The sequence below is a fragment of the Pygocentrus nattereri genome, chromosome 18, assembly GCF_015220715.1.
Source record: "Pygocentrus nattereri isolate fPygNat1 chromosome 18, fPygNat1.pri, whole genome shotgun sequence".
Taxonomy (NCBI): domain Eukaryota; kingdom Metazoa; phylum Chordata; class Actinopteri; order Characiformes; family Serrasalmidae; genus Pygocentrus; species Pygocentrus nattereri.
The window spans coordinates 8,534,992-8,558,054 of NC_051228.1; the positions used below are offsets into that span (position 1 = coordinate 8,534,992).

Below are 23,063 nucleotides of genomic sequence, written 5' to 3' on the forward strand. Positions count from 1 at the left end.
GGGATCAAACCGGAACTAGATAGAAAAGTTCTTTGTTAAAACTGAAAAAAGTAGCATTACTGAGTCATGAGAAAAAAAACATGCTAAAACATGATGTTGATGCATCAGGTTAGATACTTTTTTTGACCATGTCATACGTGCATTGTAGTTCTCGTTGAGTACTCTTTCAACACACTTGCAATCATCAAATTCATCCACTCTATGAAGGGGTCTGAAGGACAACCCATTGTTGCATGCAATTACACATTTCCACCAGAGAGGTCTCCAAATCCCCAAAATGTATGTAGTGTAGTTTTTAAAAGTTCTGAGGCCTGACCATTAATGTGGTCAAAAGACACTACTGAATCTAACATCTTGCTATTTAGCAGCTTAAACTACAAACATTACACTCTCTTCTACCACAAGCCATCATGCCTCCAAACAGCCACTTTGCATGGCCACACCTCCTGCACTAGATGCCACAGTATTCCGTTTTTAATATTACGCACTTAAACAGGATGGTTCTTCAAGGGTTCTTTAGTAAAGAAAATGGGTTCTTCTATTGTAAGAACATCATAGAACCCTTTTCAAAAAAGGTCTATATGGAACCATCTACAGCACATTCTACCATCAATCTGACAAACCATTTCAGGATGCAAAGAACCAGTTCATCATGCAAAAGGTTCTGTGACTGTTCATGGTTGTATATAAAATCATTTTCTTTACTAAAGAACCCTTGAAGAACCATTGTTTTTTTAAGAGTGTAGGGTTACCACATTGGCCCTGAAAAATTCCTGGACATTTGGTCAGAGGCTGAATTCTGAAAACTCATAAAAACTGTATTTCTGTTCTTTACTCTTATTAATCATTTGAAAGACTGACAGTGCCAGTACAACTGAATATGGGGCAACACAGAACATTATGCTGCACAACCTATAATGAGCTACATCTCCATTTGACTGTTAACCCACTTTCCTTCCCTGTTGCATGGCAGTGCCTGCTGTTCATTGCATGGGTTTAGAACGCATTATGAATAAAGAGTCAAAGCTGGATTGTCCATAGCTCAGCATTTTTGATGGCCAGCAAGCCTGATTCACCTCTTGTCAGAGAACGCAAAGGTAGATCTCAATGACCATCACTGCAGTGGAAAGTAACCCACAGTCTCTCATGGTGAGCAGCAACCTGGCGCTCTCCCTCATCTTCTTGCCAAAGGCGGTTTTCATCCACCGCTAAAGATCTCCCTCTCACTGTAAAGAGGGAGAGAAACTGAAAGCCCCTTTTGTTTCCTAGAGCTCCTCTGTCTGCTGAGCAGAAGGAGGAGGTGGGTAGGAGAGAGAGCGAGAGCTGGAATTGTATGCCCTGCATTACAGATGCAAGGCAGGCTCTGTTTATGATTACTCTGAGAGAGGAGAGACAAAAGCAGGGACATTCCAGGCGTCCAGTCAATGCTGCATCCCACTTTTGATTAGGGTTCTACAAAAGAGGACAGCACCACATAAAAAGGCGCATTCACATGAGCTGTTCCTCGGATTCATCTCTCTCCAAGTCACAGGATGTCACGACACCTGTGTACGTAACCCACAGCAGCGTATTCTATTCTCGACACCACCCGTCCAAAAACAGAGAACAGTTGTGCTCACTTGGGTGCTCACCCTTGGTTCTTCCAGGGTTGTTTAGTAACCCTGGAAGAACCAGGGTTAGTATGGTTCTTTTTAGAACCATGATTTCTATGTGCTTAAAGTGGTCTTTGCATTGTGAAATGGTTCTTCAGACTGATGGAGAATGTGTTGTATACACACTTTAAACTGATGGTTCTTCAATGTACCTTAGTAAAGAAAATGGTTCAATATGGAATCATGAACACTCAAAGAACCCTTTGCATGTTTAAAGGGCAGCGTGAAAGGCCGTAGATGGTTCTATATAGAAACTTTTTAAAAGGGTTCTATATAGTACCAAAAGGGGTTCTGCTATTGTTACAGGTTTGACATTTGACATTTCTTGAACCCTTTGTGTTCATGGTTCTATTTAAAGCCATTTTCTTCACTGAAGAACCCCTGAAGAACCATCATTTTCAAGTGTGCAGTTATGTGTCGAATCTTTATGAAGACAGTTCTATAGAGCACCAAAAAGTTTTCTTCTATTGTTACGAGAGCAAGCTTGTAACAATAGAAGAACCCTTTTTTGGTGCTGTATAAAAAGTGGTGGACAGCAACTAAGTAAATGTAATTCATTACTGGAGCAATATTTTACCTTGGGTATTCTCATTCCTCTACTTTTAACCTAAAATGAGTTCATGCAAGAGTCTTGTTATAAAAATGATAACAGGCGATAATTCATCTTTTAGTACTTTTACTTTCGATACTTAAGTACATTTGAAGGCAAATACTTTTGTGCTTTTACTCAAGTGGAGGTCTAAAAAGCGGAACTTCTACTTTTACTGGAGTAATATTTTAAATTGGGTATCTCTACTTTAACTCAAGTACATGATTTGTTTACTTTGTCCACTCTATATAGAACCATATACAGCTTCTTTTCCATCAGTCTGAAGAACCACTTCGCCATGCAAAGATCCAATAAAGAATGAAATGTTTCTTTTTAGAACTCGTGGATCTAGATTTTTAAGAGTGTAGACTACTGTTCTCACTCCTCCCAACTTCAAAAACAAGACGTTTGCTCTAACAAGACATTTTGTTGTCTGCCTATTAGATTCTTAGCATTTGCTTTTATAGTGAAAAGTGGGAAAATAAATATTCAGACACTTTTGTTTTAGTAAATAGTCAATATACAGCACTGTGCAAGTGCAATTGTTTGAATTGAAAATCTAGTCAGAAAAGCACTAATATTAGAATAAATACAAATATAAGTAGCGGTTTTCTGGATGTCAATTAATTTATATGAAATTTTCTTGCTCTTCTACAGTTCCTGATTTGATGAATCAATGCTTCATCTATGCTCAAGTGTTCTGATGCAGTGGCTGGAGACACTTGGAACCAAACTTTGTTCATCAAATTAGCTCACAAAATCAACTACTTTTGAAAAAATGAAATTCTGTTTTTTGTATTTATTTTAATGACATATTGTGTTTTTACAAGCACAAAGGTGCCTAAGACTTTTGTACACTACTGTAATTCCAGTGCATATATCCACTTCAAGTTTACACATGCTTTTTGGCATTATACTAAATATGAGCAAAATTATGTGTCCATAAGTATAAACAGAGACATGTAAAAGTCCATTCATAGGGAAGTATTCAGACAACAGAAATGTATAACATTAGCACTTTGTTGCAAAGCCATTGTTAGCAATTACTGCTTTGAGACATCTACAGTAAGAAGTAATTAGCTTTTTGCAGCTTTTAGTTCAATTTTGGCTCATTCACCTTGGTAAACAGTCTTCAATTCTCCAAAGTTACACGGGTCTCTCTGTTGGAGCTACAATTTCAAAATTCTCCACTTTTCAATAGAATTCAGGCCATGCAAACACCTTGCAACGGCATATAATTAGCTAGACACTTGCGGTAGAAAGCAAAAAATGAGGCTTTACTTCAAAGGGGTTTGACACTACTGATGATAGACAGGTGGTGGTTAAATTCAAAAAGGCCAAAATACAGAGAATGACAATATGAGACAACCAAATCCAAAAGGGCAAGGACAAAAAGGCAAAGTCAGGAAGCCAAAAAACTCAGGAAAACATGAAGGCAATATAACAGACAGAAACACTTAGTAGCTCTACAGAGAGAACCAGTACCTCGCAAAGAGCCTATACTAAAGCCCAGACTTAAATACTCAGCTAGACCTAGTCATATGATACACATAACAGGTTAACAGGCTAGTATTCAAGTGAACTGGAACAGTGATTGATGGGTTGTGGAGGTTCATCGGTCATGTGATTTCCCAGAAAGTTCTGGGAAATGGGGTCCTTACATTCCTCAGAGCCAGAGGGATGCATGAGACACCTTCACCTTCTCTTTTAGAAACCAGGCTCAAGTTCATTTAGCTGTGTGTTTGGGGTTGTTGAAACATCCATCTTCTCCCCAGATTAAATTTTCTTGGCTGACGAAATTCTTCTCTGGCATTTCTGGGTACATTGCTTCACTCATTTTCTTTCGATGACATGTAACACCCCTGTACTTTTGGCAGTGATGCTTCCACCTCCATACTTCACTGTAAGTGTGCCATTCTTGAGATCATGTGTTTCTCCAAACATGAGAAGCCAAATTATTGCCAGAGTGTTCTAAGTTTGTTTCATTTGACCAGATTATATTGTTCCAGTGTTTGTTTGGAAAGTTTAGGCCAAATCTATGCTTCTTTTTAAGCAAAGGAGTTGTGTGTGTGGTGTAAACAACAAACAACAAAATGTGTTTGAACATTTATTTCATACTATATAGTGTAGATTGCAATGAAAATCTGTTCACTGAGTGAGTAACAATTTAACATGATATGAGAATGAAACACGTGAATTCAATAAAACTAAACTAGGCACAGCTAAATATAAGTGAGGGTACTGGGGTTCTTCAAAAGATGGTTGACAGTCCAGATAAAGCCCAAACCCACAGGCTCTCTGGGCAACTTCAACAGTCCTGATGAAAGTACCATTTGTTCAGTGTGTGGGAGAGGTTATTTAGTGGCCCTGCTTTTCTCCCTCTACTCGAGGCTCCATCAAGAAGCCTTATCTGAAACACTTCAAGCCAGTTGGCCAAGCCAAGCCCCAGCACGAGAGGAGGGGGGTTGATGGTGGCATTCCACGCTTGGGAAAATGTTTGTGTTTAGTGTTTAACTCTCAACTATCAAAAGTACCTGTTCTCATTTCCGTTTGCACTCAAACTCTAATTTTTCATCTCATATTATGATCAATGGGGGTACATAGCAAGACCTGGGCCCAGAGTATTTGTGCCAGAGTATCACTGCCATATCGCTCTCATGTGGCATTTTATTTTTGCAAGAAACGCAAACTCACTCCACCAATCTCTGTTGTCCCTGTTGTTGGCATATCAAAAGCATCAACAAGTATGTCAGCAATTCAGAACAAGCAGCTCAAGTTGGACTGTGGACAACCGAACTATTGCGAAACATTTTAGCTCCTGCTTGAGGGGGTTGAACTCTCCTTGCTGCTTTTACAATTCCAGAGTGGAAGAGAATCTACACCATCTAGGGTCATCGCCTCAGCCTGTAAAATTCTTGGATTACTGATTTTTTTTTTACTAATTTAACTATGCTTCCATTGCCAGTTCAGCTCCAGAACCAGAGAGTTTGCATTATTGTGTTGCAGTGCAGCCTAGTGCATGAACATTACCAGCAATGCACCTTTCTCTAACAACTGCCCATAATCTGAGCTAATCGCACCCATTCCTTGTACACAAATTGTTTGATTGAATAAAAGATGCAGTTTAAGCTGCATAGGAAATGCTAACACATGAAAACGCTTGGATTCTGAGACATTTTGTGTCCAGGAATAGAATAAATTTTTTCATGAGCAGACAATCAAAGTCCAGGTTGTTCTAGCAAAACCCTGAATGGATGGGAACCCTAACCCCATGGCACTCTTTGCCTTTTTTCTGAAGAGCAGAGGGTGTCTTTCTTGCTTGAACACATTCTGCCCATTTGTTCATTCTTTTTTTCCCATAAAAAATTAAATAAAATGTTACATTGCATGGTTTTGACAGACAGTTTAATTTTTACTTAAACTTAAAAATAAACCACTAAGTGGAGGAGGAGGTGGCAGCATTTCTGGATGCTGTTTATATATGTTTTCGTTTTTGCATGATAGTTTTAACTTACGTTTGAGGGGTCAACATATATAAACAGCATCCAGAAATGCTGCCGCCTTCTCTGGGTCCAAGCTTATTTAAGATGGACTGAGGTAAATTGGAAAATTGTCATGTGGTCTGAAAAAATTAAATTTTAAATTCTTTTTGGAAATCATGGACGCTGCATCCTCTGGGCTAAAGAGGAGCAGGATCATCCGGCTTGTTATCAGCACACAGTTCAACAACAAACTGTGTTCACAGACAGTGGTTTTCAGAAGTTTTTCTGAGCCCATGCAGTGATGTCAACTGTAGAATCATATCTGTTTTTAATGTATTGCTGCCTGAGGGCCTGAAGATCACAGTCATACAATATTGTTTGTTGGCTTTGTCCCTTGCATCTTTTCCTGGATTGTCTGAATCCTTTAATGATACAATGTATCATAAATTGTGAAATTCCCAAGTTTTTGCTATTTTACACTGAGAAAGGTTATTGTTGTTACACTATTTACCTGCACAGTCTTTCACAGAGTGGTGAACCCCATCTTAACTCCTGAAAAACCCAGCCTCTCTGGGATGCCCTTTGTAATTTGGGAGATGTCCCACCAGGTTTTTTTTTCCCATTATACAACTTTACCAGTCTTTTGCTGCCCCATCCCAAGTTTTTGGCATCAAATTCAAAATGGGCATACATTTTTCAAAAAGAAATAAAATTTCTCGAAATTTTTCCAAAATCTGATATGTTGTCTTTGTACTATTTTCTATTAAATATAAGGTTTAAATGATTTGGACATCATTGCATTTTATTCACATTTGCACAATGCCTAGACTTTTTTGGACACAGCTTTGTGTGTGAATGTATTGTATCTGGTTCTGTATAGAACCTTTTTGAAAATTGGTTCTATGTAGCACCAAAAAGCGTCCTATTGTTCCATTCTTTCGAGTGTGACATCGTAATGATAGCAGAACCCTTCTGGAGATATATAGAACCATTTTCAAAAATATTATATATAGCACCACATACAACAACTTTTTCATCAATCTGAAGAACCATTTGACAATGCAGAGAACTCTTTATGCATGCAAATGGCTGTCCTATAGAATCACTGTCTTTACTAAAGAACCCTTGAAAAACCCTTTTTTAAAGAGTGTAGTCTCATGTTTACTGGTGTGAAATTCATACACCCACTCAGTCCTGTGCCCTACTTATAATCCAGTTTCAATGGTGGGTTACTACCAGACCAACGTCACAAGAAAGGGTAAGTGGCCCACCCTTCTTTTTCAATGTTGATCAAGTTTGTTCAGCCCCTCCTTCACTCTGGGTTTGGAATCTCCTCCCCTTTACTGGCTGCTGAAGGCAGCATCACCTCCACGGCTCAGCACACTCTATCAGCAGCACAGCCAAGTTCCACTGCTGGTCCAGCTCAGTCTTCCAGCATCAGCACAGAGAGGAGGTCGAGGGTGTAGAGAAGGGTAAGTGCCAAAGCTGTGTTAGAAATCTGTTTCGGACCACCTGCATGTTGTTTTGGAATCCATGGTGCTTATTTGAGGAAAGTATTCCAAAGATATTGATGAGAATGTGCTCCAATTTGTTTCAAATGGGACAAAAAAAACTTTACTTTTAGTTTTCAGCACTTTTGCTTTAGCAAGTTGTGCATCAATGCTGCTGTTAAACTGCAAAATGACTTAAATAAGTTAGAAAATCACCTCAAATTTTTTTAAAGTGCCAGAAAATGGCACATTTTGCATAGTTTTTGCAGTGAGAACTCATGTCAAATGAATGTAATCATTGTTTGGAGGTGGCATGTTCCCTGACACGTTGAAAAGGAGCCAGATGCTTGGCACAGAAGAGCAGAGCACTTCAGTTCTGTAGTGCTTATTCTGTCAACGTGCATTTGCAACAGACTGAATATACATAGTGGGCCCATCTAATTGTGCTCCACAGCTGTTTACGAAAGCACATGTGCACCTGTAGGGTCAGAAGCCGTTTTTTTTTGTTGTCAAAGCGGCTGTCAGGCTGAACGAACCCTAATGAGCTTCGTTATTTCCATGTCTTCATTTGAAGAACTCAGTTTTGTATTCTTTTCACTTTCATGTGCAAAGGTTGAACTGTTTTGCTTGGAAAGGCATGCATGCATATATTAGTGGTTGCCATGCCGTAGCCAAAAAGCAAGGAAACAAGCAGTGATTAGTTCAAGTTCATTCATATTTTACTGTCAAGTCAATTTGCCAGCCACCAACATCATTGACATCCAATGGGTTTTCGAGAACATTGTATTAGTTTGCAGTAATGTATCCTTACTACAGTATCTTTTATGGAAAAAAGCTTTAGATTCTTAGTTGATCATTTTTTACTTACTCTCAAACTCCTCATGCTTCACATCTGAAGCCATCAGGAGCTTCTGAACAGGGGAACTGGTTGGATCTGATTAGTCTCTTTTCACAGATCGCTTGGGTGAACTGTGCCTAAACATGGCTAAATATTATAAACTTTCATCAACAGTAATGTATTTTGATGGAAATGTGTATGACTTACAAAACTTCTTAGATGGGCAAGCAAGTCAACATTTATAAGATCGTTTGTCGTGTTTAAATGCTGTTTTTTATAGCCGCAGTTAGGGGTTGGGAAATATAATGTGATTTTATCATTATTGTGATAAATTATGTCACAATACGCTTCTCAGAGCATATCGTGGATGTCATCAGTACTTAAAGAACCATAACTAACTATGTTTCATTACAAATTGTGCATGACCTGCTTATTTGGAATTAGTGCAGGGTGGTTTGTAAACCACTGACTCAAATGAGTTCTACGTTCTACGTATTACATCTCAGAAAAAAATATTGTGCTGCGTGTTGTATATTATGAAAATCTATCATTTGATATAATATTTTTCGGAAATATTGCCCAGCCCTAGTGGCAGTACAAGATTTTTTGCCATGAAGAAAGGTTTCCGTTTTTTTGTCCATTTCATCTCGGTGCGGACGTCTTTGTGGAAAGTGGTGAATTGTTTTCACAGCAAGGGGTTCTCACTCCATCACTGCTCGCTAGCAGCTCAACACAGAGTCACAATATTTCACACACAGAGAGCCAATGGTGTCGTAGTTAAACCTAAAGATTAAAGTTTTAATTGATTCTTTTAAATAAATGATTTTTGAGTCAACGTCCATTCTGATGGTGGAATGACCACACAATGAGGCCACCCAAAGCAGTTTGTTCTGGAATATTCCACTGGTTACCAGTGCTGCTCTCTTTCTCTAGCAGATTCTGTGGGAAACTCTTTGGCTCTGTATGTAGTGAATCAGATGGACAGTGGGTCGCCCATCATATTGTGCTTGGCCACACTGTCATTTTTGGGACTGGATATTTTAGTCATTTCATGATTTTTTTTCTTTTGTTTCCATTGAGAGCCAGATGCAGCTTTATTTCAGCCACACATTTCACACAGAAGCATTTGATGCCATCATTTCACTTTATTATTGGCTATTAAATAACTACCACAGTGCTATATCTGATGCTATAGAGGTCCAGTTTTTAGTTAGCACCTTGCTAACAGTGGTGCATGGAAGCATTTCATTGCATCTATAGCTAAAACACAGTCAGTGCTTCACTTTGACAGTCAGAATACATATTTTTACTTTGTACATTGCCCATGTAGAGTGACTCTTACATAAAGACTTAAACTTAAAGCTTGTTCCTTAGCATTTCTAAAGAAGCCTTCTAGCTTGTTAGCTGTCTGCTATCTCTGTCATGTTTTTAGTTGCAGTTTGAGTTTTTGGTTAAAACATTCCAGAACTGACAGAAATTATAACAAAATATGAAGATATAACAGTTCTGATGTAATGTCAGACATTTATGTATCATGCTGCAGAGATATCTATTGAAGTTAGCATGCTAACCAGCTAGCCCTGGACCGTCCTGTCTTGTAATACCACTTTATACCTCAAGAGACAATAGTGAGTCACTGTAGTGTTAACCCTGCCATCAGTCCAACTTGAGAGGATGAAGACGTAGCGCTACCCTGAGGACGTATTCTAACTTCTTGTCAGTCAAGTTGATGGTAATACCCCCAGTTAGACGCAAAACTAGAGTTAACATTGGAGTTGCTTTCCAGCGCCATAGAGAGCTCTTGGTGGGTAAAGTATGGAACCCCAGTGGTGACATTCTGTATAAATAAAAATAATGTGTGGCAACAACTTAGTAAGGTGTGGGAACAAGATGATTAAGTCGTGGCCACAACTTAGTAAAGCATGGGAACGAGATCCTAATGCGTGGCCACAACTTATTAAGCCATGATTTCGTTCCCACGCCTTATTATGTCATGGCCAAGACATAATCATCTCATTCCCATGCCTTACTAAGTCGTGGCCGTGTATTAGGATCTCATCCCCATGCATTAATAACGCATGGCCACGCATTATTTTTTATTTATACAGCATTTTATTAGCGGGGCTCCGTAGTAAAGTGATAAAGTTTGATGATGAGCTCGCAACATTTCTTCTAGCCTGGAGGTAAGGAGGGCAAGGAATGAAGAAAGAGGAGGAGGGACTATGCATATTATTGTTTCTTATGATAGGGGTGGACACCACAAGTCTCAGGTGATATGTTGCCTCCTATTTGTTTGGAGTGTGAAGTATGAACTCAACAGGTTGTGTCCTCTTACATCTTGCTCCTTTAATTCATATTCTATTGCTACAGATATTTCATCTAAACCTTTAGTCCTATGTTTAATAAACAATAATGTGCATAAAAACATGATTGTCATTCTTATTTGAACAATAACAAGTACTGCTTACTGCTTGGCCTATATAATAATAATGTGCAACATGTCCTCTCATCTCTCGCAAAGACCTTCAAAGACCAAAGATCAGGAAGCTTTGGGGTCGCCCTGTCCAGCCGGGCTCCGTTAATTCTTAGAGAGGAGGCGAGAGGTAACGCCAGCGTCCACAAGACAGCAGCCATGACCAAAAGCAATGGGGAGAACCCACGCTCGCGCAGCCGGGTGCAGCGATTCCGTGAAGGGATCCACTTGCGTTCCCTGAAGGCAAAGAAGAAAGTGGAGGACATCACCAAGGACGATGTGAAGACCTTCCTGAAGAAGAATGCTTTTGTGCTCTTCACCATTGGAGCAGTCGTTATTGGCAAGTGCATCCTGTAACTGTTGGCTTGTTATTAAGTTGCTAATCTTAAGTCTTATTTTGCAGGAGCTACTATGAATTATTCTGTAATTACTAAGAAACCAACACATAAACGTATGTAAGAATAGAAGAGATCAGTCGAGTTTAAAGGATTTAAGGGGTTAACACTGCATGGTAGAATTATATAACATTTTTAAGCAAATAGAAGTAGAAGTAGAGGTAGCAATAGAAGTTATTTAACCCAGGAAACTGCATGTGGGCCCAGATTTCAGTTCTACACTCCCATAAATACATGAACTTATATTACATTAGCTTGACTACAACAACAACTTGATAAACCTATGTAACTGAGGTGTATAGTAGTTGGAGAATTATAGAAATACAAAAAAGTAATAACTGACCAACAAAACTTGAAATTTAAAGAGTTAAAGGTCAAATTCAGTGACTAGAAGTGATAGTTTGCTGTAAAAGATCTTTATTTAAGTGATCACTTTGTAGGGCCCACACCATGGGTCACTGAATTTCCTTCCCTTTTTTAAATAGAGAGTTTGAAGCAATATGTAAACATAGTTTCAAAAATTTTCAAACTTTCAAAAATGCAGCCAAAAAACGGCCTGTTTTCAATTCATCCATCCATCCTCAACTGCTTATCCGAGTCTGGGTCAAGGGGGGCAACAGCCTAAGCAAAGAGGCCCAAGCCTCCCTCTCCCCCGCCACCACCTCCAACTCTTCCGGAGGGATACAGAAGCGTTCCGATTCTTTAATGTCGCGAGAACTCATTTACATATATCTACCTAACTACAGCAGTTTAGCTCCGCCCATTCATGCTGAAGTTCTAAGGAGTGTTTCAGCTCTGAGAGTTTTTAAAATAACACACAGCACAGAGCAGCCAATCAGAACAGAAGTTATTCACATGAATCAGTCCTAAAGGTATAGTAACAATAAATGGTGTTTAATTCAAAAGGACTACAAAGAGGCTGGAAAGTGGTCATTATCAGTCAGTAAAAACTACAATAGAAGACAAATGTAGGCTATGGGCCCTTTAAAACGCTGCATAGAGATTTAAAGGGTAAGCTTGATTATCCCAGTAAGATGAAAGTAAAGTCATTCAGACTGGTCTGATATGAAATGCTCCATTAAGGAGAAACTTACCCAGTTAGAATTGCTCACAGCGGTGGTGATAGGAACCAGACATCTGTAGAGTTTAAAACCTCAGAAAGCTACATCACAAAGTTATTATATGAAATGGTTCTGAATGCACGGCCTGACGTCTACGAGGTTGTTTGATATGATAGTTTTAGGATTTTCACTTGAAATGTATCCTTTAAAAGCAAAATTTGTCCCAATAAGAAGGTTGTAAGCAAAAAAAAGGTATCAAAAAACTCAGAACATGTGTACGTTCACTGGTTGTTTTGTTTTTGATGTTAAATTTTATATATATATATATATATGGTTCCTACCACCCTGACTGGAAATAAGTTTCTCTACAATGAAGCATTTCATGCCAACCACTTTGAATGACTTTGTTTACATCTCAATGACCAAATTATGCAGAAAATTTGAAAAATCGATAAAATTTCCGTAATATATTCAGGCGAGGCCCTACTGAGCAGTGTGAAAGGGCCACGCCATGCTTGACCTGATCGGTAAGGGCTGATTCAGCACCCACTAGCGGCAAACAATGGCTATGACACAAGGCTTAGAAAATACTTATGGCTTAGATTAAGTGGTATATCATTAAGTGGTTCTATTAAAGCTCTGTCTTTTACAGGCATCATGCTGGGATTTGCGCTGCGGCCGTACAAGATGTCCTACAGAGAGGTGAAGTACTTTTCCTTCCCCGGAGAGCTGCTGATGCGCATGCTGCAGATGCTGGTGCTGCCCCTGCTGGTGTCCAGTCTGATCACAGGTGGGTCTTCACATTTCTCAAAAAAAATGTAGTTTACAACGAATTTTTGACCATTAACTTAAAGGTTTCGTCTCATGGAAAAACAAATTGTCCTCACTTTTTGGCAAAAAGAGTTTGAAGACAGATGTAAACATTGCTACAGTTTCAAGAAAGACTGTTCCCAGCCTGCGCACAGTGGCTTGTTTTGAGTTTCGGCTGCATTGAAAAAATAGACCTTAAATTAGCAAAAATGATTACAGTCACTGTAGCCAGTGTATTAAAAATGTGCACTCTTAAAAAAGATGGTTCCTCAAGGGTTCTTTAGTAAAGAAAATGGTTCTATAAGAAACCATGAGCACTCAAGGAACTCTTTACATGATTAAAGAGTTCTTTGCATCATTTCTTCAGATTGATGGAGAGTGTGCTATAGACAGTTCTATTTAGAACCTTTTTGATAAGGGTTCTATATAGCATCCAAAAGGGCTTCTTCTATTATTACAAGCTTGGCATTGTAACAATAGAAAAATCCTTTGGGTGCTACATAGAACCATTTTCAAAAAGGTTCTCTATAGAACCAGATACAACAGCTTCTCCGTCAATCGGGAGAACCATTTGACCATGCAAAGAACCTTTTAAGCATGTGGATGGTTCTTTGAATGTTCCTGGTTCTGTATTGAACCGTTGTCTTTAGTAAAGAACCCTTGAAGAGCCAGGCTTATTACTTACTAAGGTTTACTAGCTGCAGCTTTTCTTAGGTTCTAGAAGTGTGTAATAAAACTTGAAGGGGTTAAGAATGTATTTTGTCCAAACTTAACAAAATTTTCTGTTATAAAACAATGGGAATTGCTGCCACTAAAGCTGGTTGGACATGCATAAGCCCACTCTGGCTAGTGAGGTTAAAGTTTTGATGGGCGAGTGTACGAAAAAAGACACACGGTGGACTTTTTTCAGTTATTTTACTGTTTAAAAGAGCAGTATACAGGTATGTTCTAGTTGATAAGTACAAGAAAATGTTCCCGATGCTGTGCCATAAATGAACCCTAACTGTCGCCCTGACTTCATCTGCTGCCACTCGCCCACAAAACCTTTAGTTTTTTTTGTATTACACACATCATGACTCGCTTAAAAATGGCCATGTAGTACAAAACACGTTAAAGATGAAGGACAGTACAGTCGGTTTGTTGTTCAGGGAGCTCCTCCTTTACTCCCATTCACTCACTCAGATACTCTCCCTGCTCATGCTTTTTACACCAAGGATTGCTGTCTCTCCTTGGGGGAGGGTCTCTGGTTATGACTATCAGCCCAGAATGCTTTTCAAATAAGGCAGTGGCCAATCAGAAGAGAGATCTACATTCATCAGTCTTAAAGATGCAGCCTGTTCATATTTGAGGGATAAGGACAGGCTGGAAAATGGGTTGGAAAATTGAATTAAGACTGTTTTTGGTATATAAACGCACATAAATGTCATAAGGGAACCTCAGGAGATGAAAATAACATACAAAAAAGTAAGACATGGGCCTTTAAGGCTTTGAAACAATGGACAATAGTGATAAACATGTTTCAGCTAGCTGGTTACGCTCTAAGAATCACTGTTACGTAGTAAGAATAACTCATTGGAAGCACAATGGGATGCTGTCACATCGCTAGCACTAAATTAGCATTGCCTTTTTATACAATGGAGAAGATTCTGTGAAAAAAAAAGTAGGCCTTAACCCCTTAAAATCCCAGACCTACATACTAAGGCTTATTATTGAGTAGCTACAGGGACTTCAGTGCAAACCGTTTGAGCTATTCTTAGGACATAGAAGTGTGTAAAACACTTCGGGCCTGCTGGCGGGCCCTGTTCATGTAAGAGGTTAAATTGGCCCAATTTTTCCAGGTATTGTAATCAAAGGAATACAAATGTAGGACTTATGGAAGTATTTGTCAGAGCCTAAGCCTTCACTTGAGAAGGCACAGGTGGTCCACGTTGGATCTGTGTGAAATTCACTGCCGCTGTTTTCCAGTGTCTTTTTTTTTTTGGGGGGGGGGGGCTGGTTCTGGCACAGAGACAGTGACTTCATTGTGCTGGCACTATTAGAAGTGGCAGGGAAGAATGCAGCAGAGGTTGTGGAGAGAAGCCGCCCGCTGTCATGTCCAGCCTGGGCCTGGGGCTCGCAGCTAATCAGTGGTGTGAAGTTCCTGACTGCACCCCCTCTTCTTCTCCCTCCTCCTGCTTCGTTTCACTTCTATAAAAGACAGAAAGTGTCCTCCACCTCTTCTTTCAAAACCATATCGTTATGTGGCCATTCATGACCACACTCAATAAAGGTAGCTGTTTGAGGCGTTTATTGAGCACAAGGGCTGAGGAACAGACCCGCTAGCTATGCATACTGATGTAACGGTCATGGGTCATTCAACTACTGGGGCAGCAAATGTTGATATTTGATTCAAACGTAGTGTCTTTTATATTGAACAGTGGAAAGTTGAAAAACCACTGACTGTAACGCTACTGACCAAACTGCCAAATTCTGAGCTGAGTCACACAACCTATGGCAGATGTTGTGTTCTGACAATCATGTTAAAAGTTGTAACACCACTGTTGAAAGCTGTAACGCCACTGACTATGACAACGCCAACTATAACAAAATGAATGAATGAATGAAGCCTTTATTGTCACATAGTCACCAAAGTAACCAGCGAAATTTTGATCAACCCGTCCGAGCACATATAATATGACAAGGGGGGAGACAGGACAGGAAGACAGGAATAATGGAAAAACAGAGAAACAGAATACATTGGATGAGGGAGGAGACAACCCCCCCCCCCCCCACCCCCCCACCCCCCGGCTAAGTTCCTAAGGAAACTCAGTCTGGGAACAGAGAGAACAGTTCCACACATACAGAGTCCATGACTTGCAATTGGGATGACTCAAATCTGAGTTTTTCTAATATGCCTTAAATGTTAGTTTTAAGGTCATATTGTATGTAGAAGATGACAAATATTGCATTTATTTTCAAAATCACAGTGCTTCATGAGTAACACCACTGACACAATCTGTGGCTGGTGATGTGTTCTGCGAGTCATTGTTACATTAAGCAGCACAGTTTAACAGCACTGACTGCAACACCACTGACAACATTACTAAAATCTGAGCTTTTCTAAAAAGCCACTTTAGTTTCAAAGTCACAGTGTATGTAAAAATGGCAAACATTACATTCATGTTTAAAATCAATTTATGTTTCATGAGTAAAACCACTGACGCAATCTGAGAATCATGTTGAACAGTAAAGTTGTAACACCGCTGACTAGAAGACCAGTGACTAAATGATGAGCTTTTTCTAAAATGACACTGTTCAAAGTCACATTATGTGTAAAAAAAAAGCCAAATATTTAATTCATTTTAAAAAATGACTTAGTTTCATGAGTAACACCACTGACACAATCCATTGCTGTTTTTTTTTTTTTTTTGGGAGAACATTTCACTGATGACTTCTGTCTTTTGAGATGTCTATACAAGATATAATTCACACAGGACCTTTTTGCTTAAAAGTTTCAAATTTAACGTTTCTCTAACAACACTTGACAAAAACATCTTGGGACAAGATTTATTATCAAAATAATACTATATTGATAAATTTACAATACCTCTAACATAGGATAGACAACCATTAAAACATCTTTTGAACAATTTAAACTGAAAAATAAATAGCTATTGCTTTATTGATTCACAATGTTATACTTTAAAATTTGAAGTCACTCCTCTGACATGCCGTTTTTAATGCACAACACTCATGCAGTTTACAGTCGAAGACAAACAATTATCAGAGCTTTTGTTTGTTGATTTAGGAGCAGAACAAATAATACACGTCAACTTTGTGAGGTTTACACTTATTTTGAGCTCATTTTCATGGCCTCAGAGTGGCTAGATGACATTTGCCCTTGCAAAGTGAGAATGACCTTGGCCAGAAATCTCATTCTATGTTATGGTTAATTCATTGAAGGGTACTATGCATGTTTTGCTTGCCACAATGTACAGACAAATGCAAAAGTTTGGGCACCCTTGGTCAAATGACATGTTTTGCCAGTTTTTTAACACATCCTCCATAGACTGCTAGCACCTTACACTAGTACAGCCTTTTCATCTACCTTCAAGAATATGGTTATTTGGCATTCCAGCAGACACCATAACCACACTTTTACTGGCCTCATCATCAAACGCTGTTCGTTACAGCGAGAGGTGAATAGGCCCTGGAGGATGAGATGTAAGAGGGGCCTGTTTTGTCTCATCCAGTCTTTGAAGTTTCTTACTCCTGAATTAAGAGAGTAAGTTTGTGTTGGGTGTTGCCATGGAAACACACAGAGAGTTGCACGGCCGCTGGGGTCCAGGCAGGTGAAGGAGTTTCCCAGCCCTGTCACAGAGAGACAGAGAGGGATAGAGAGAGAGGGAGAGTTAAAGAGGATGAGAGAGAGGGGTGTGGCTGAGAGGGCCTGTTGGAGTGAGAGTAAACAGACTGAGCTGAAAGAGAAGGTTCTCTAATGGGTCTGCACCCAACAGGATTAAAGGAACACATACATCTCTCGTGCACAATGGCTGCTTTCTCTTTTGCTCCTGTGAATGTGGATAACGCAGCATAGCGGCTTCCAGCGCTGAAAATGGCGAGCTGACTGTGTTCGGGGGTATTGTCAGGTCAAGTTCTTTTTCATGAAGGCTTTTCTTCTTTGGGTCTCCACACTGAACCCCTTAAACCCTTTAAAAAAACCATTTTCACAGCCTCAGTCTTGTCTGACATCCAGGTCAGACTGACTATAGCTTAGCAATACTTACTACAGCTCATTTCTGCAGTGTTCTCTTGCTTGGTAGATCTCAATTGACCGTTGGCAAGATTCTGACAAGTTATGCCTCCTTTAGCTACACGCTTAACAAAGATGGTTCTTCAAGGGTTTTTCAGTAAAGAGAATGGTTTTATTTAGAACCATGAGTTCTTTATAGACCCATTTCATGCTTAAATGGTTCTTTATATGGGAAATAGCTCTTCACATTGAAGGACAATTGATGTATATGGTTCTATTTAGCACCCAAAAGCGTTATTCTATTGTTATAAGCTGGACATTGAAGCAATAGAAGAACCCTTTTTGGTGCTATATAGAACCATTTTCAAAAAGTTTCTATGTAGAACCATATACACCCCATTCTTCATCAATCTGAAGAATGGTTTAACCATGCAAAGAACTGTTTGGGTAAAATAGTTGTATACAGAACCATTACATCTGGCAAAGAACCATTTAAACATGAATTATTTCTGTATAGAACCATCGCCTTTACTAAGGAACCTTAGAAGAACTATTTTGTCAGGTTTTTGCTGTTGCTATGCTAAAACTTACAGTTCATGCTACTTAGCATTTGTAGCACTTGTGCTAAAAGCCTAAAAGTTCCCCAGTACAAAGGAAAATTTAGAAGCACAGCAGTTTTTATTCAAAATTAATCTGCTTTACAAGATGTTCAGTGTGGACTTGATGGAGGGTTCTGGAAACCATGTTTACAATAAAACGTTTTCAGGAGGTTTTAGAGGCGAAAGCTACCCCTTCAGATAAGCTAACTCTAAGGCTAGCCTTTAGATAATCAGTACTGAGGAGGACTTGTGGTCTTTACTCACAGTCTTTTAGCAAAATGAATGAAACAATTCAAAGAATGACATGTACAAGTGCATTAATATTCTTCTGTATACTGATAAATGTCTTTAATCACAAATGTGAAGCAAGCTACGTATAATAAAGCTAACGAGTTAGACCTATCCCAACATTATTCTGTATGTTATTTGTCATTAGACATCAAATGATATGATTGTGAGTTTGATCTTCCGCATAAATCAATCTTCCACATAAACACTCCTGAGCTTCAGGAATGGAATAAAGAGACCACCACAATCTAGATCATAAAGATAGCATGTATCAGAGCTTATATGTTCCCCAGTACCTTTCCACCATTCCTTAGCCTAATGATCCTGAGTAATTTACTACCACAGCTGTTCTTACTGCAGGTTTGTTGAGGAGTTTTTCTTTGCTTGACAGAGAAAAGAGACATTTAGAGACGATTCTATTTGCCTGAGAAGCGTGTCAATTTTACAAGCAATCAATTATGCAGAGTACAAACTTAGCCTAGCTTCCAGTTCTCACACAGCTTGATCTTAAGGCACAGCTGGGTTCTTGTGAAACACGCATCCGCTCATGAACAGTACCAGTACAAATTCATGAGGGCAGTCAGAGTGGTACTGCACTGCTGGAGAACAAGGAATTGGCTGATAGCTAAAAGTTTTTCATAGAGCTTGTTCAAGGTTTCTGACCCATATGTTTCTCATAACCTCATAAGCTTGTAGCGATGCATTATGAGCATAACATTATGGAAGTTCTTTGGGCTTGAGCTTTCTTCAGTGCTCCTCAAGTAATCAGCAATATCTTGCTTTCCAAATCAAACATTAGCCCAACTTTCACATTCACTCTTCAACGAATTATGGCGCTAGACCCTTAAAAATAAAGGTGCCAAAAGGGTTTTCTGAATAACCCTAGAAGAGCGAGCTTTGATTCCCTTAACAACCTTTCAGATGATGGATAAGAACCTCTACATAATGTACAGGTTGTAGGAAGGGTAACAAAAAGTGGTTCTTCTATGGAATTGCTCAAAGGATCCTTTGTAGTTTGCATCACTAGTTGCCATGTGAAATCTGACAGAAGGTTCACCACCATGCTACCGAAAAATTGCTAAATAAACATTTCTTCTCTCCAGGCATGGCAGCACTTGACAGTCGTGCTTCCGGGAAGATGGGCATGCGAGCTGTGATTTACTACATGACCACCACGTTCATCGCTGTGTTTATTGGCATCATCATGGTCCTCATCATCCACCCAGGCAAAGGCTCCAAGGATGAGTTCACCCAGCAGCAGAAGATTGAGCAAGTCAGTCCAGCCGATGCCTTCCTGGACCTAATCAGGTACTACAGGAAGGACGCAGGAAGGGAATTGTGGGCTGATGCCAATATTCTATATCCAGATCTAAACATCTGTTCATTGCCAATGATGTGTTAAGCAATTATCCACAATATTCCAACATTATTGTGCATCCCTGGCTGGAACTGGTGTCTCAATGATGTTTTGCAATGTGTTCTATGGTTTGAGATGTATAGCTGATACAATCTTTGTGGTCTTTCTTTTTCAGAAACATGTTTCCTCCCAACCTGGTTCAAGCTTGCACACAGCAGGTATGTAGGTCTACTGGGTAGAGGTTTTTACTCACTGATGTAATTAATTTCCTCGGTCAGTAGATGTTCTCTTAAGACCTCAATTAATGGCTGCACAAGACTATGGTGTGGTGAGGGGACAGTATTTGGGGGAAGTCACTCTGTATTATTCTCCAAAAGAGTTTTTTCTTTGTACTTTGGTCCCCCGTTGTGCAGGAAACCAGTTTCTCATCAAATTTAATGAAGCAGTGCTTTCTGGCTTTTCAGAGGCCACACAAAGAGCTTGCCAGAGAATACATTATCACCCTTGGATACGCAATACTTGTGAAGGAGCCTTGGCTTTTTTAACCATGCCATCATTTGTAACCACCATTGATGAAGTATAGTCATTTTTCTTACTGGTCCAAATGGTTAACTTCAGATGTTGGGAAGGGAGGTATGAAACCCAATGGCCAGTTTGATGGTTTGGGTTGTAAGTTTAAGAGGACACAGCTGTGTTTTGGACTTGCTCGGGTAGAGCTTTGGCAGGACAGCGGCAGTGCCATGGTTGGATGTTATTGGGGGGTGGGTATGGAAACCAAGAAAGGAGGACTGCTGGGGCCACACAATGCCATGGAAGACACTGACAGTGAGGACAGACGCTGTGGTCCGGACATTCTCCCCAGGGAAATATCGAAGCCAGCTGGATCTAAGAGAATGCACTTTACAGACATTAATAGAGAATATTGTCTCATTCATGGTTATGGAGATTTACCCAATCTGGATATAGGTTTCAGTTTGGTTTAAAGACAGATGTGATTCACATTTACCCCTAGTAACAGGCAGTTAGTGTATCCAAGACAAAGCATCTAAGGTTTATAGGTTTACCCCTTGGCAGAATCTCCGTAATGCACAACCTTAAGTGGCTTATTGCTGTTATACATTGTCAACACAGTGAAACATGACAAAATACACAAATGCTCAATCCATAATTTTAGCTTTAATTAATAACAATCTTAACTCTCTCACCAAGATGCATAGGTCAACTGTGGGCTGCAGAAGGAGAACAAGAACTTTTAGTTACCCATCATTGTATATTGCAGTGATTTCATGATGGTTTACATTTTTTGTCATAAAAAATGAAAATATCACAATATAGCAGTGTGTAATGCAGAAACATTTACCTTTTGATTAGTTTTTGCTCACCAAATTTCCACCACAAGGTCATTTTGGTCATTCAAATTTCTACTGGCACCTCTATGCAACTTTATTTTTTGGTTTAGCAACAAGAGCCGCAAATTTATGTGAACCCCTCAGTGAATACTTTAATTTAAAGTCTAGGAAAAGCAGCTTACCTTGCTATCTTTTAGCTTGTTTAGCTTGCTATCTTTTGGCCTAGTTGTTGAGAAATAAGTTGCCAATACCATCCAAACAAAACCAGGTTTTACACTTGGTGGTTCTCCTGAGCAGAAGAATACAGAACAAAACCAGCATATGTTGTGATTTGGACAGTGGTATGTAGTCAAACAGCGCAACCATTGCTGGGTGTCCAGCTAAACCAGCGCCAGCAGTTTTTGGCAGAGGAGTACAGAATTCAGTTGTAGTGAGGCAGACATGGATGTACATATATCAAGTACATTACAAAGATGCGTTTTTTGTAGGTGTAAATTATGTGCACTTAGGCCCTAGATTCTACTATGGAGGCCATTATGTTGACACAGAATCCCAACTTCAGGAATACTCTCAATTCCTACCAGCATGCAGTTCTTTGAAGAGAAGAAGAGAAAGCTTCTTCCTAGCCCTGTATCCTGTCCATGTTTCTAATTCGGCATGTCTCTTCTCCTTTCCTATAGTTCAAGACACAATACGGCAAGAGGGTCATCAATGTGAAGGTGATAGTGAATGAAAGCATTTTTAATCTGACCAATGCCACTCAGGAGATTTCCCGCGAAGAGATCATCCCAATCTCAGGCACGACCAGTGGTGTCAATGCCCTGGGGCTGGTAGTATTCTCCATGTGCTTCGGCTTGATCATTGGAAATATGAAAGAGGAGGGCCAAGCCCTCAGGGACTTCTTCGACTCCCTTAATGAGGCCATCATGCGCTTGGTTGCTATCATCATGTGGTGAGTATAAAGACTGTCAATGGGACAGTAGGATGCATTGAAAAGGCCTGCACTGCGTTATTAGACTGAAACTGCCCTAACAGGTCAATGAGAAATGTTGAGAGTGGTAACTCTTTTTTTATTTTCCTGAGGGAATTTTGCCTTATGCAATTATGGAACCTGCCAAACGTTCTTCACTACTTGAATTTAATGTCCGATTTCATGCTGTTCCTTTGAAGCATTTGGAAGTTTGTTTTCCGTTCACACATTAATCCCAGTACAGAAGTAAATTATTTGTTAATGGTGACTCTCAATTTAGAATGGCCAGATAGCGTCCTTGAAGTTCCTTGAGACAAATTTAATAATTATTAATACCTGACAGTGTTTCAGTGAGACTATCTTCCCTGCCACTCATTCATTGGTCACCTCTTTCCCTTTTAAGGTATGCACCCATTGGTATCCTCTTTTTGATCGCTGGCAAAATCGTGGAGATGGATGATCTCACTGAAATGGGAGGGCAGCTAGGGATGTACACTGTAACTGTCATCATAGGCCTCCTCATCCATGGCATGGTTGTTCTACCCACCCTGTATTTTGTTCTCACACGGAAGAACCCCTTCATCTTCATTACCGGTTTACTGCAGGCCCTCATCACTGCCCTGGGCACATCGTCCAGGTAGGATTCAAGATCCACTCTTTAAATGGAACAACTCAAAGGCTCATACATTGAAACTCACTCTTTGCTTATCTTTCTTTACTCTTCCCAGTTCAGCCACTCTGCCTATCACGTTCAAGTGCTTAGAAGAGAACAACAAAGTTGATAAGAGGGTGACCCGGTTTGTGTTGCCAGTGGGCGCCACCATCAACATGGATGGAACAGCATTGTATGAGGCACTGGCAGCAATCTTTATCGCCCAGGTTAACAACATGGACATGAACTTTGGGCAAATCATAACCATTAGGTGAGCATGTATTGGATACATTTTACTTTCTACACCTCACTGAATGGCTTTCACC

At 39.7% G+C, this 23,063-nt stretch overlaps 1 protein-coding gene across 1 annotated transcript in view; it reads left to right on the forward strand.

Moving 5' to 3' along the window:
- Positions 1-7,039: 7,039 nt before the first annotated feature.
- The window catches only part of slc1a3b (solute carrier family 1 member 3b), a 21,550-nt gene continuing 5,526 nt past the window's right edge, over positions 7,040-23,063 (forward strand). The window contains exons 1-8 of the mRNA XM_017711926.2: positions 7,040-7,195; positions 10,573-10,864; positions 12,633-12,770; positions 19,513-19,717; positions 19,942-19,984; positions 21,796-22,067; positions 22,489-22,722; positions 22,814-23,008. Of these exons, the coding sequence (XP_017567415.1) occupies positions 10,684-10,864; positions 12,633-12,770; positions 19,513-19,717; positions 19,942-19,984; positions 21,796-22,067; positions 22,489-22,722; positions 22,814-23,008 (1,268 nt within the window). The 5' untranslated portion in view covers positions 7,040-7,195; positions 10,573-10,683. The remainder of the gene's footprint in view (positions 7,196-10,572; positions 10,865-12,632; positions 12,771-19,512; positions 19,718-19,941; positions 19,985-21,795; positions 22,068-22,488; positions 22,723-22,813; positions 23,009-23,063) is intronic.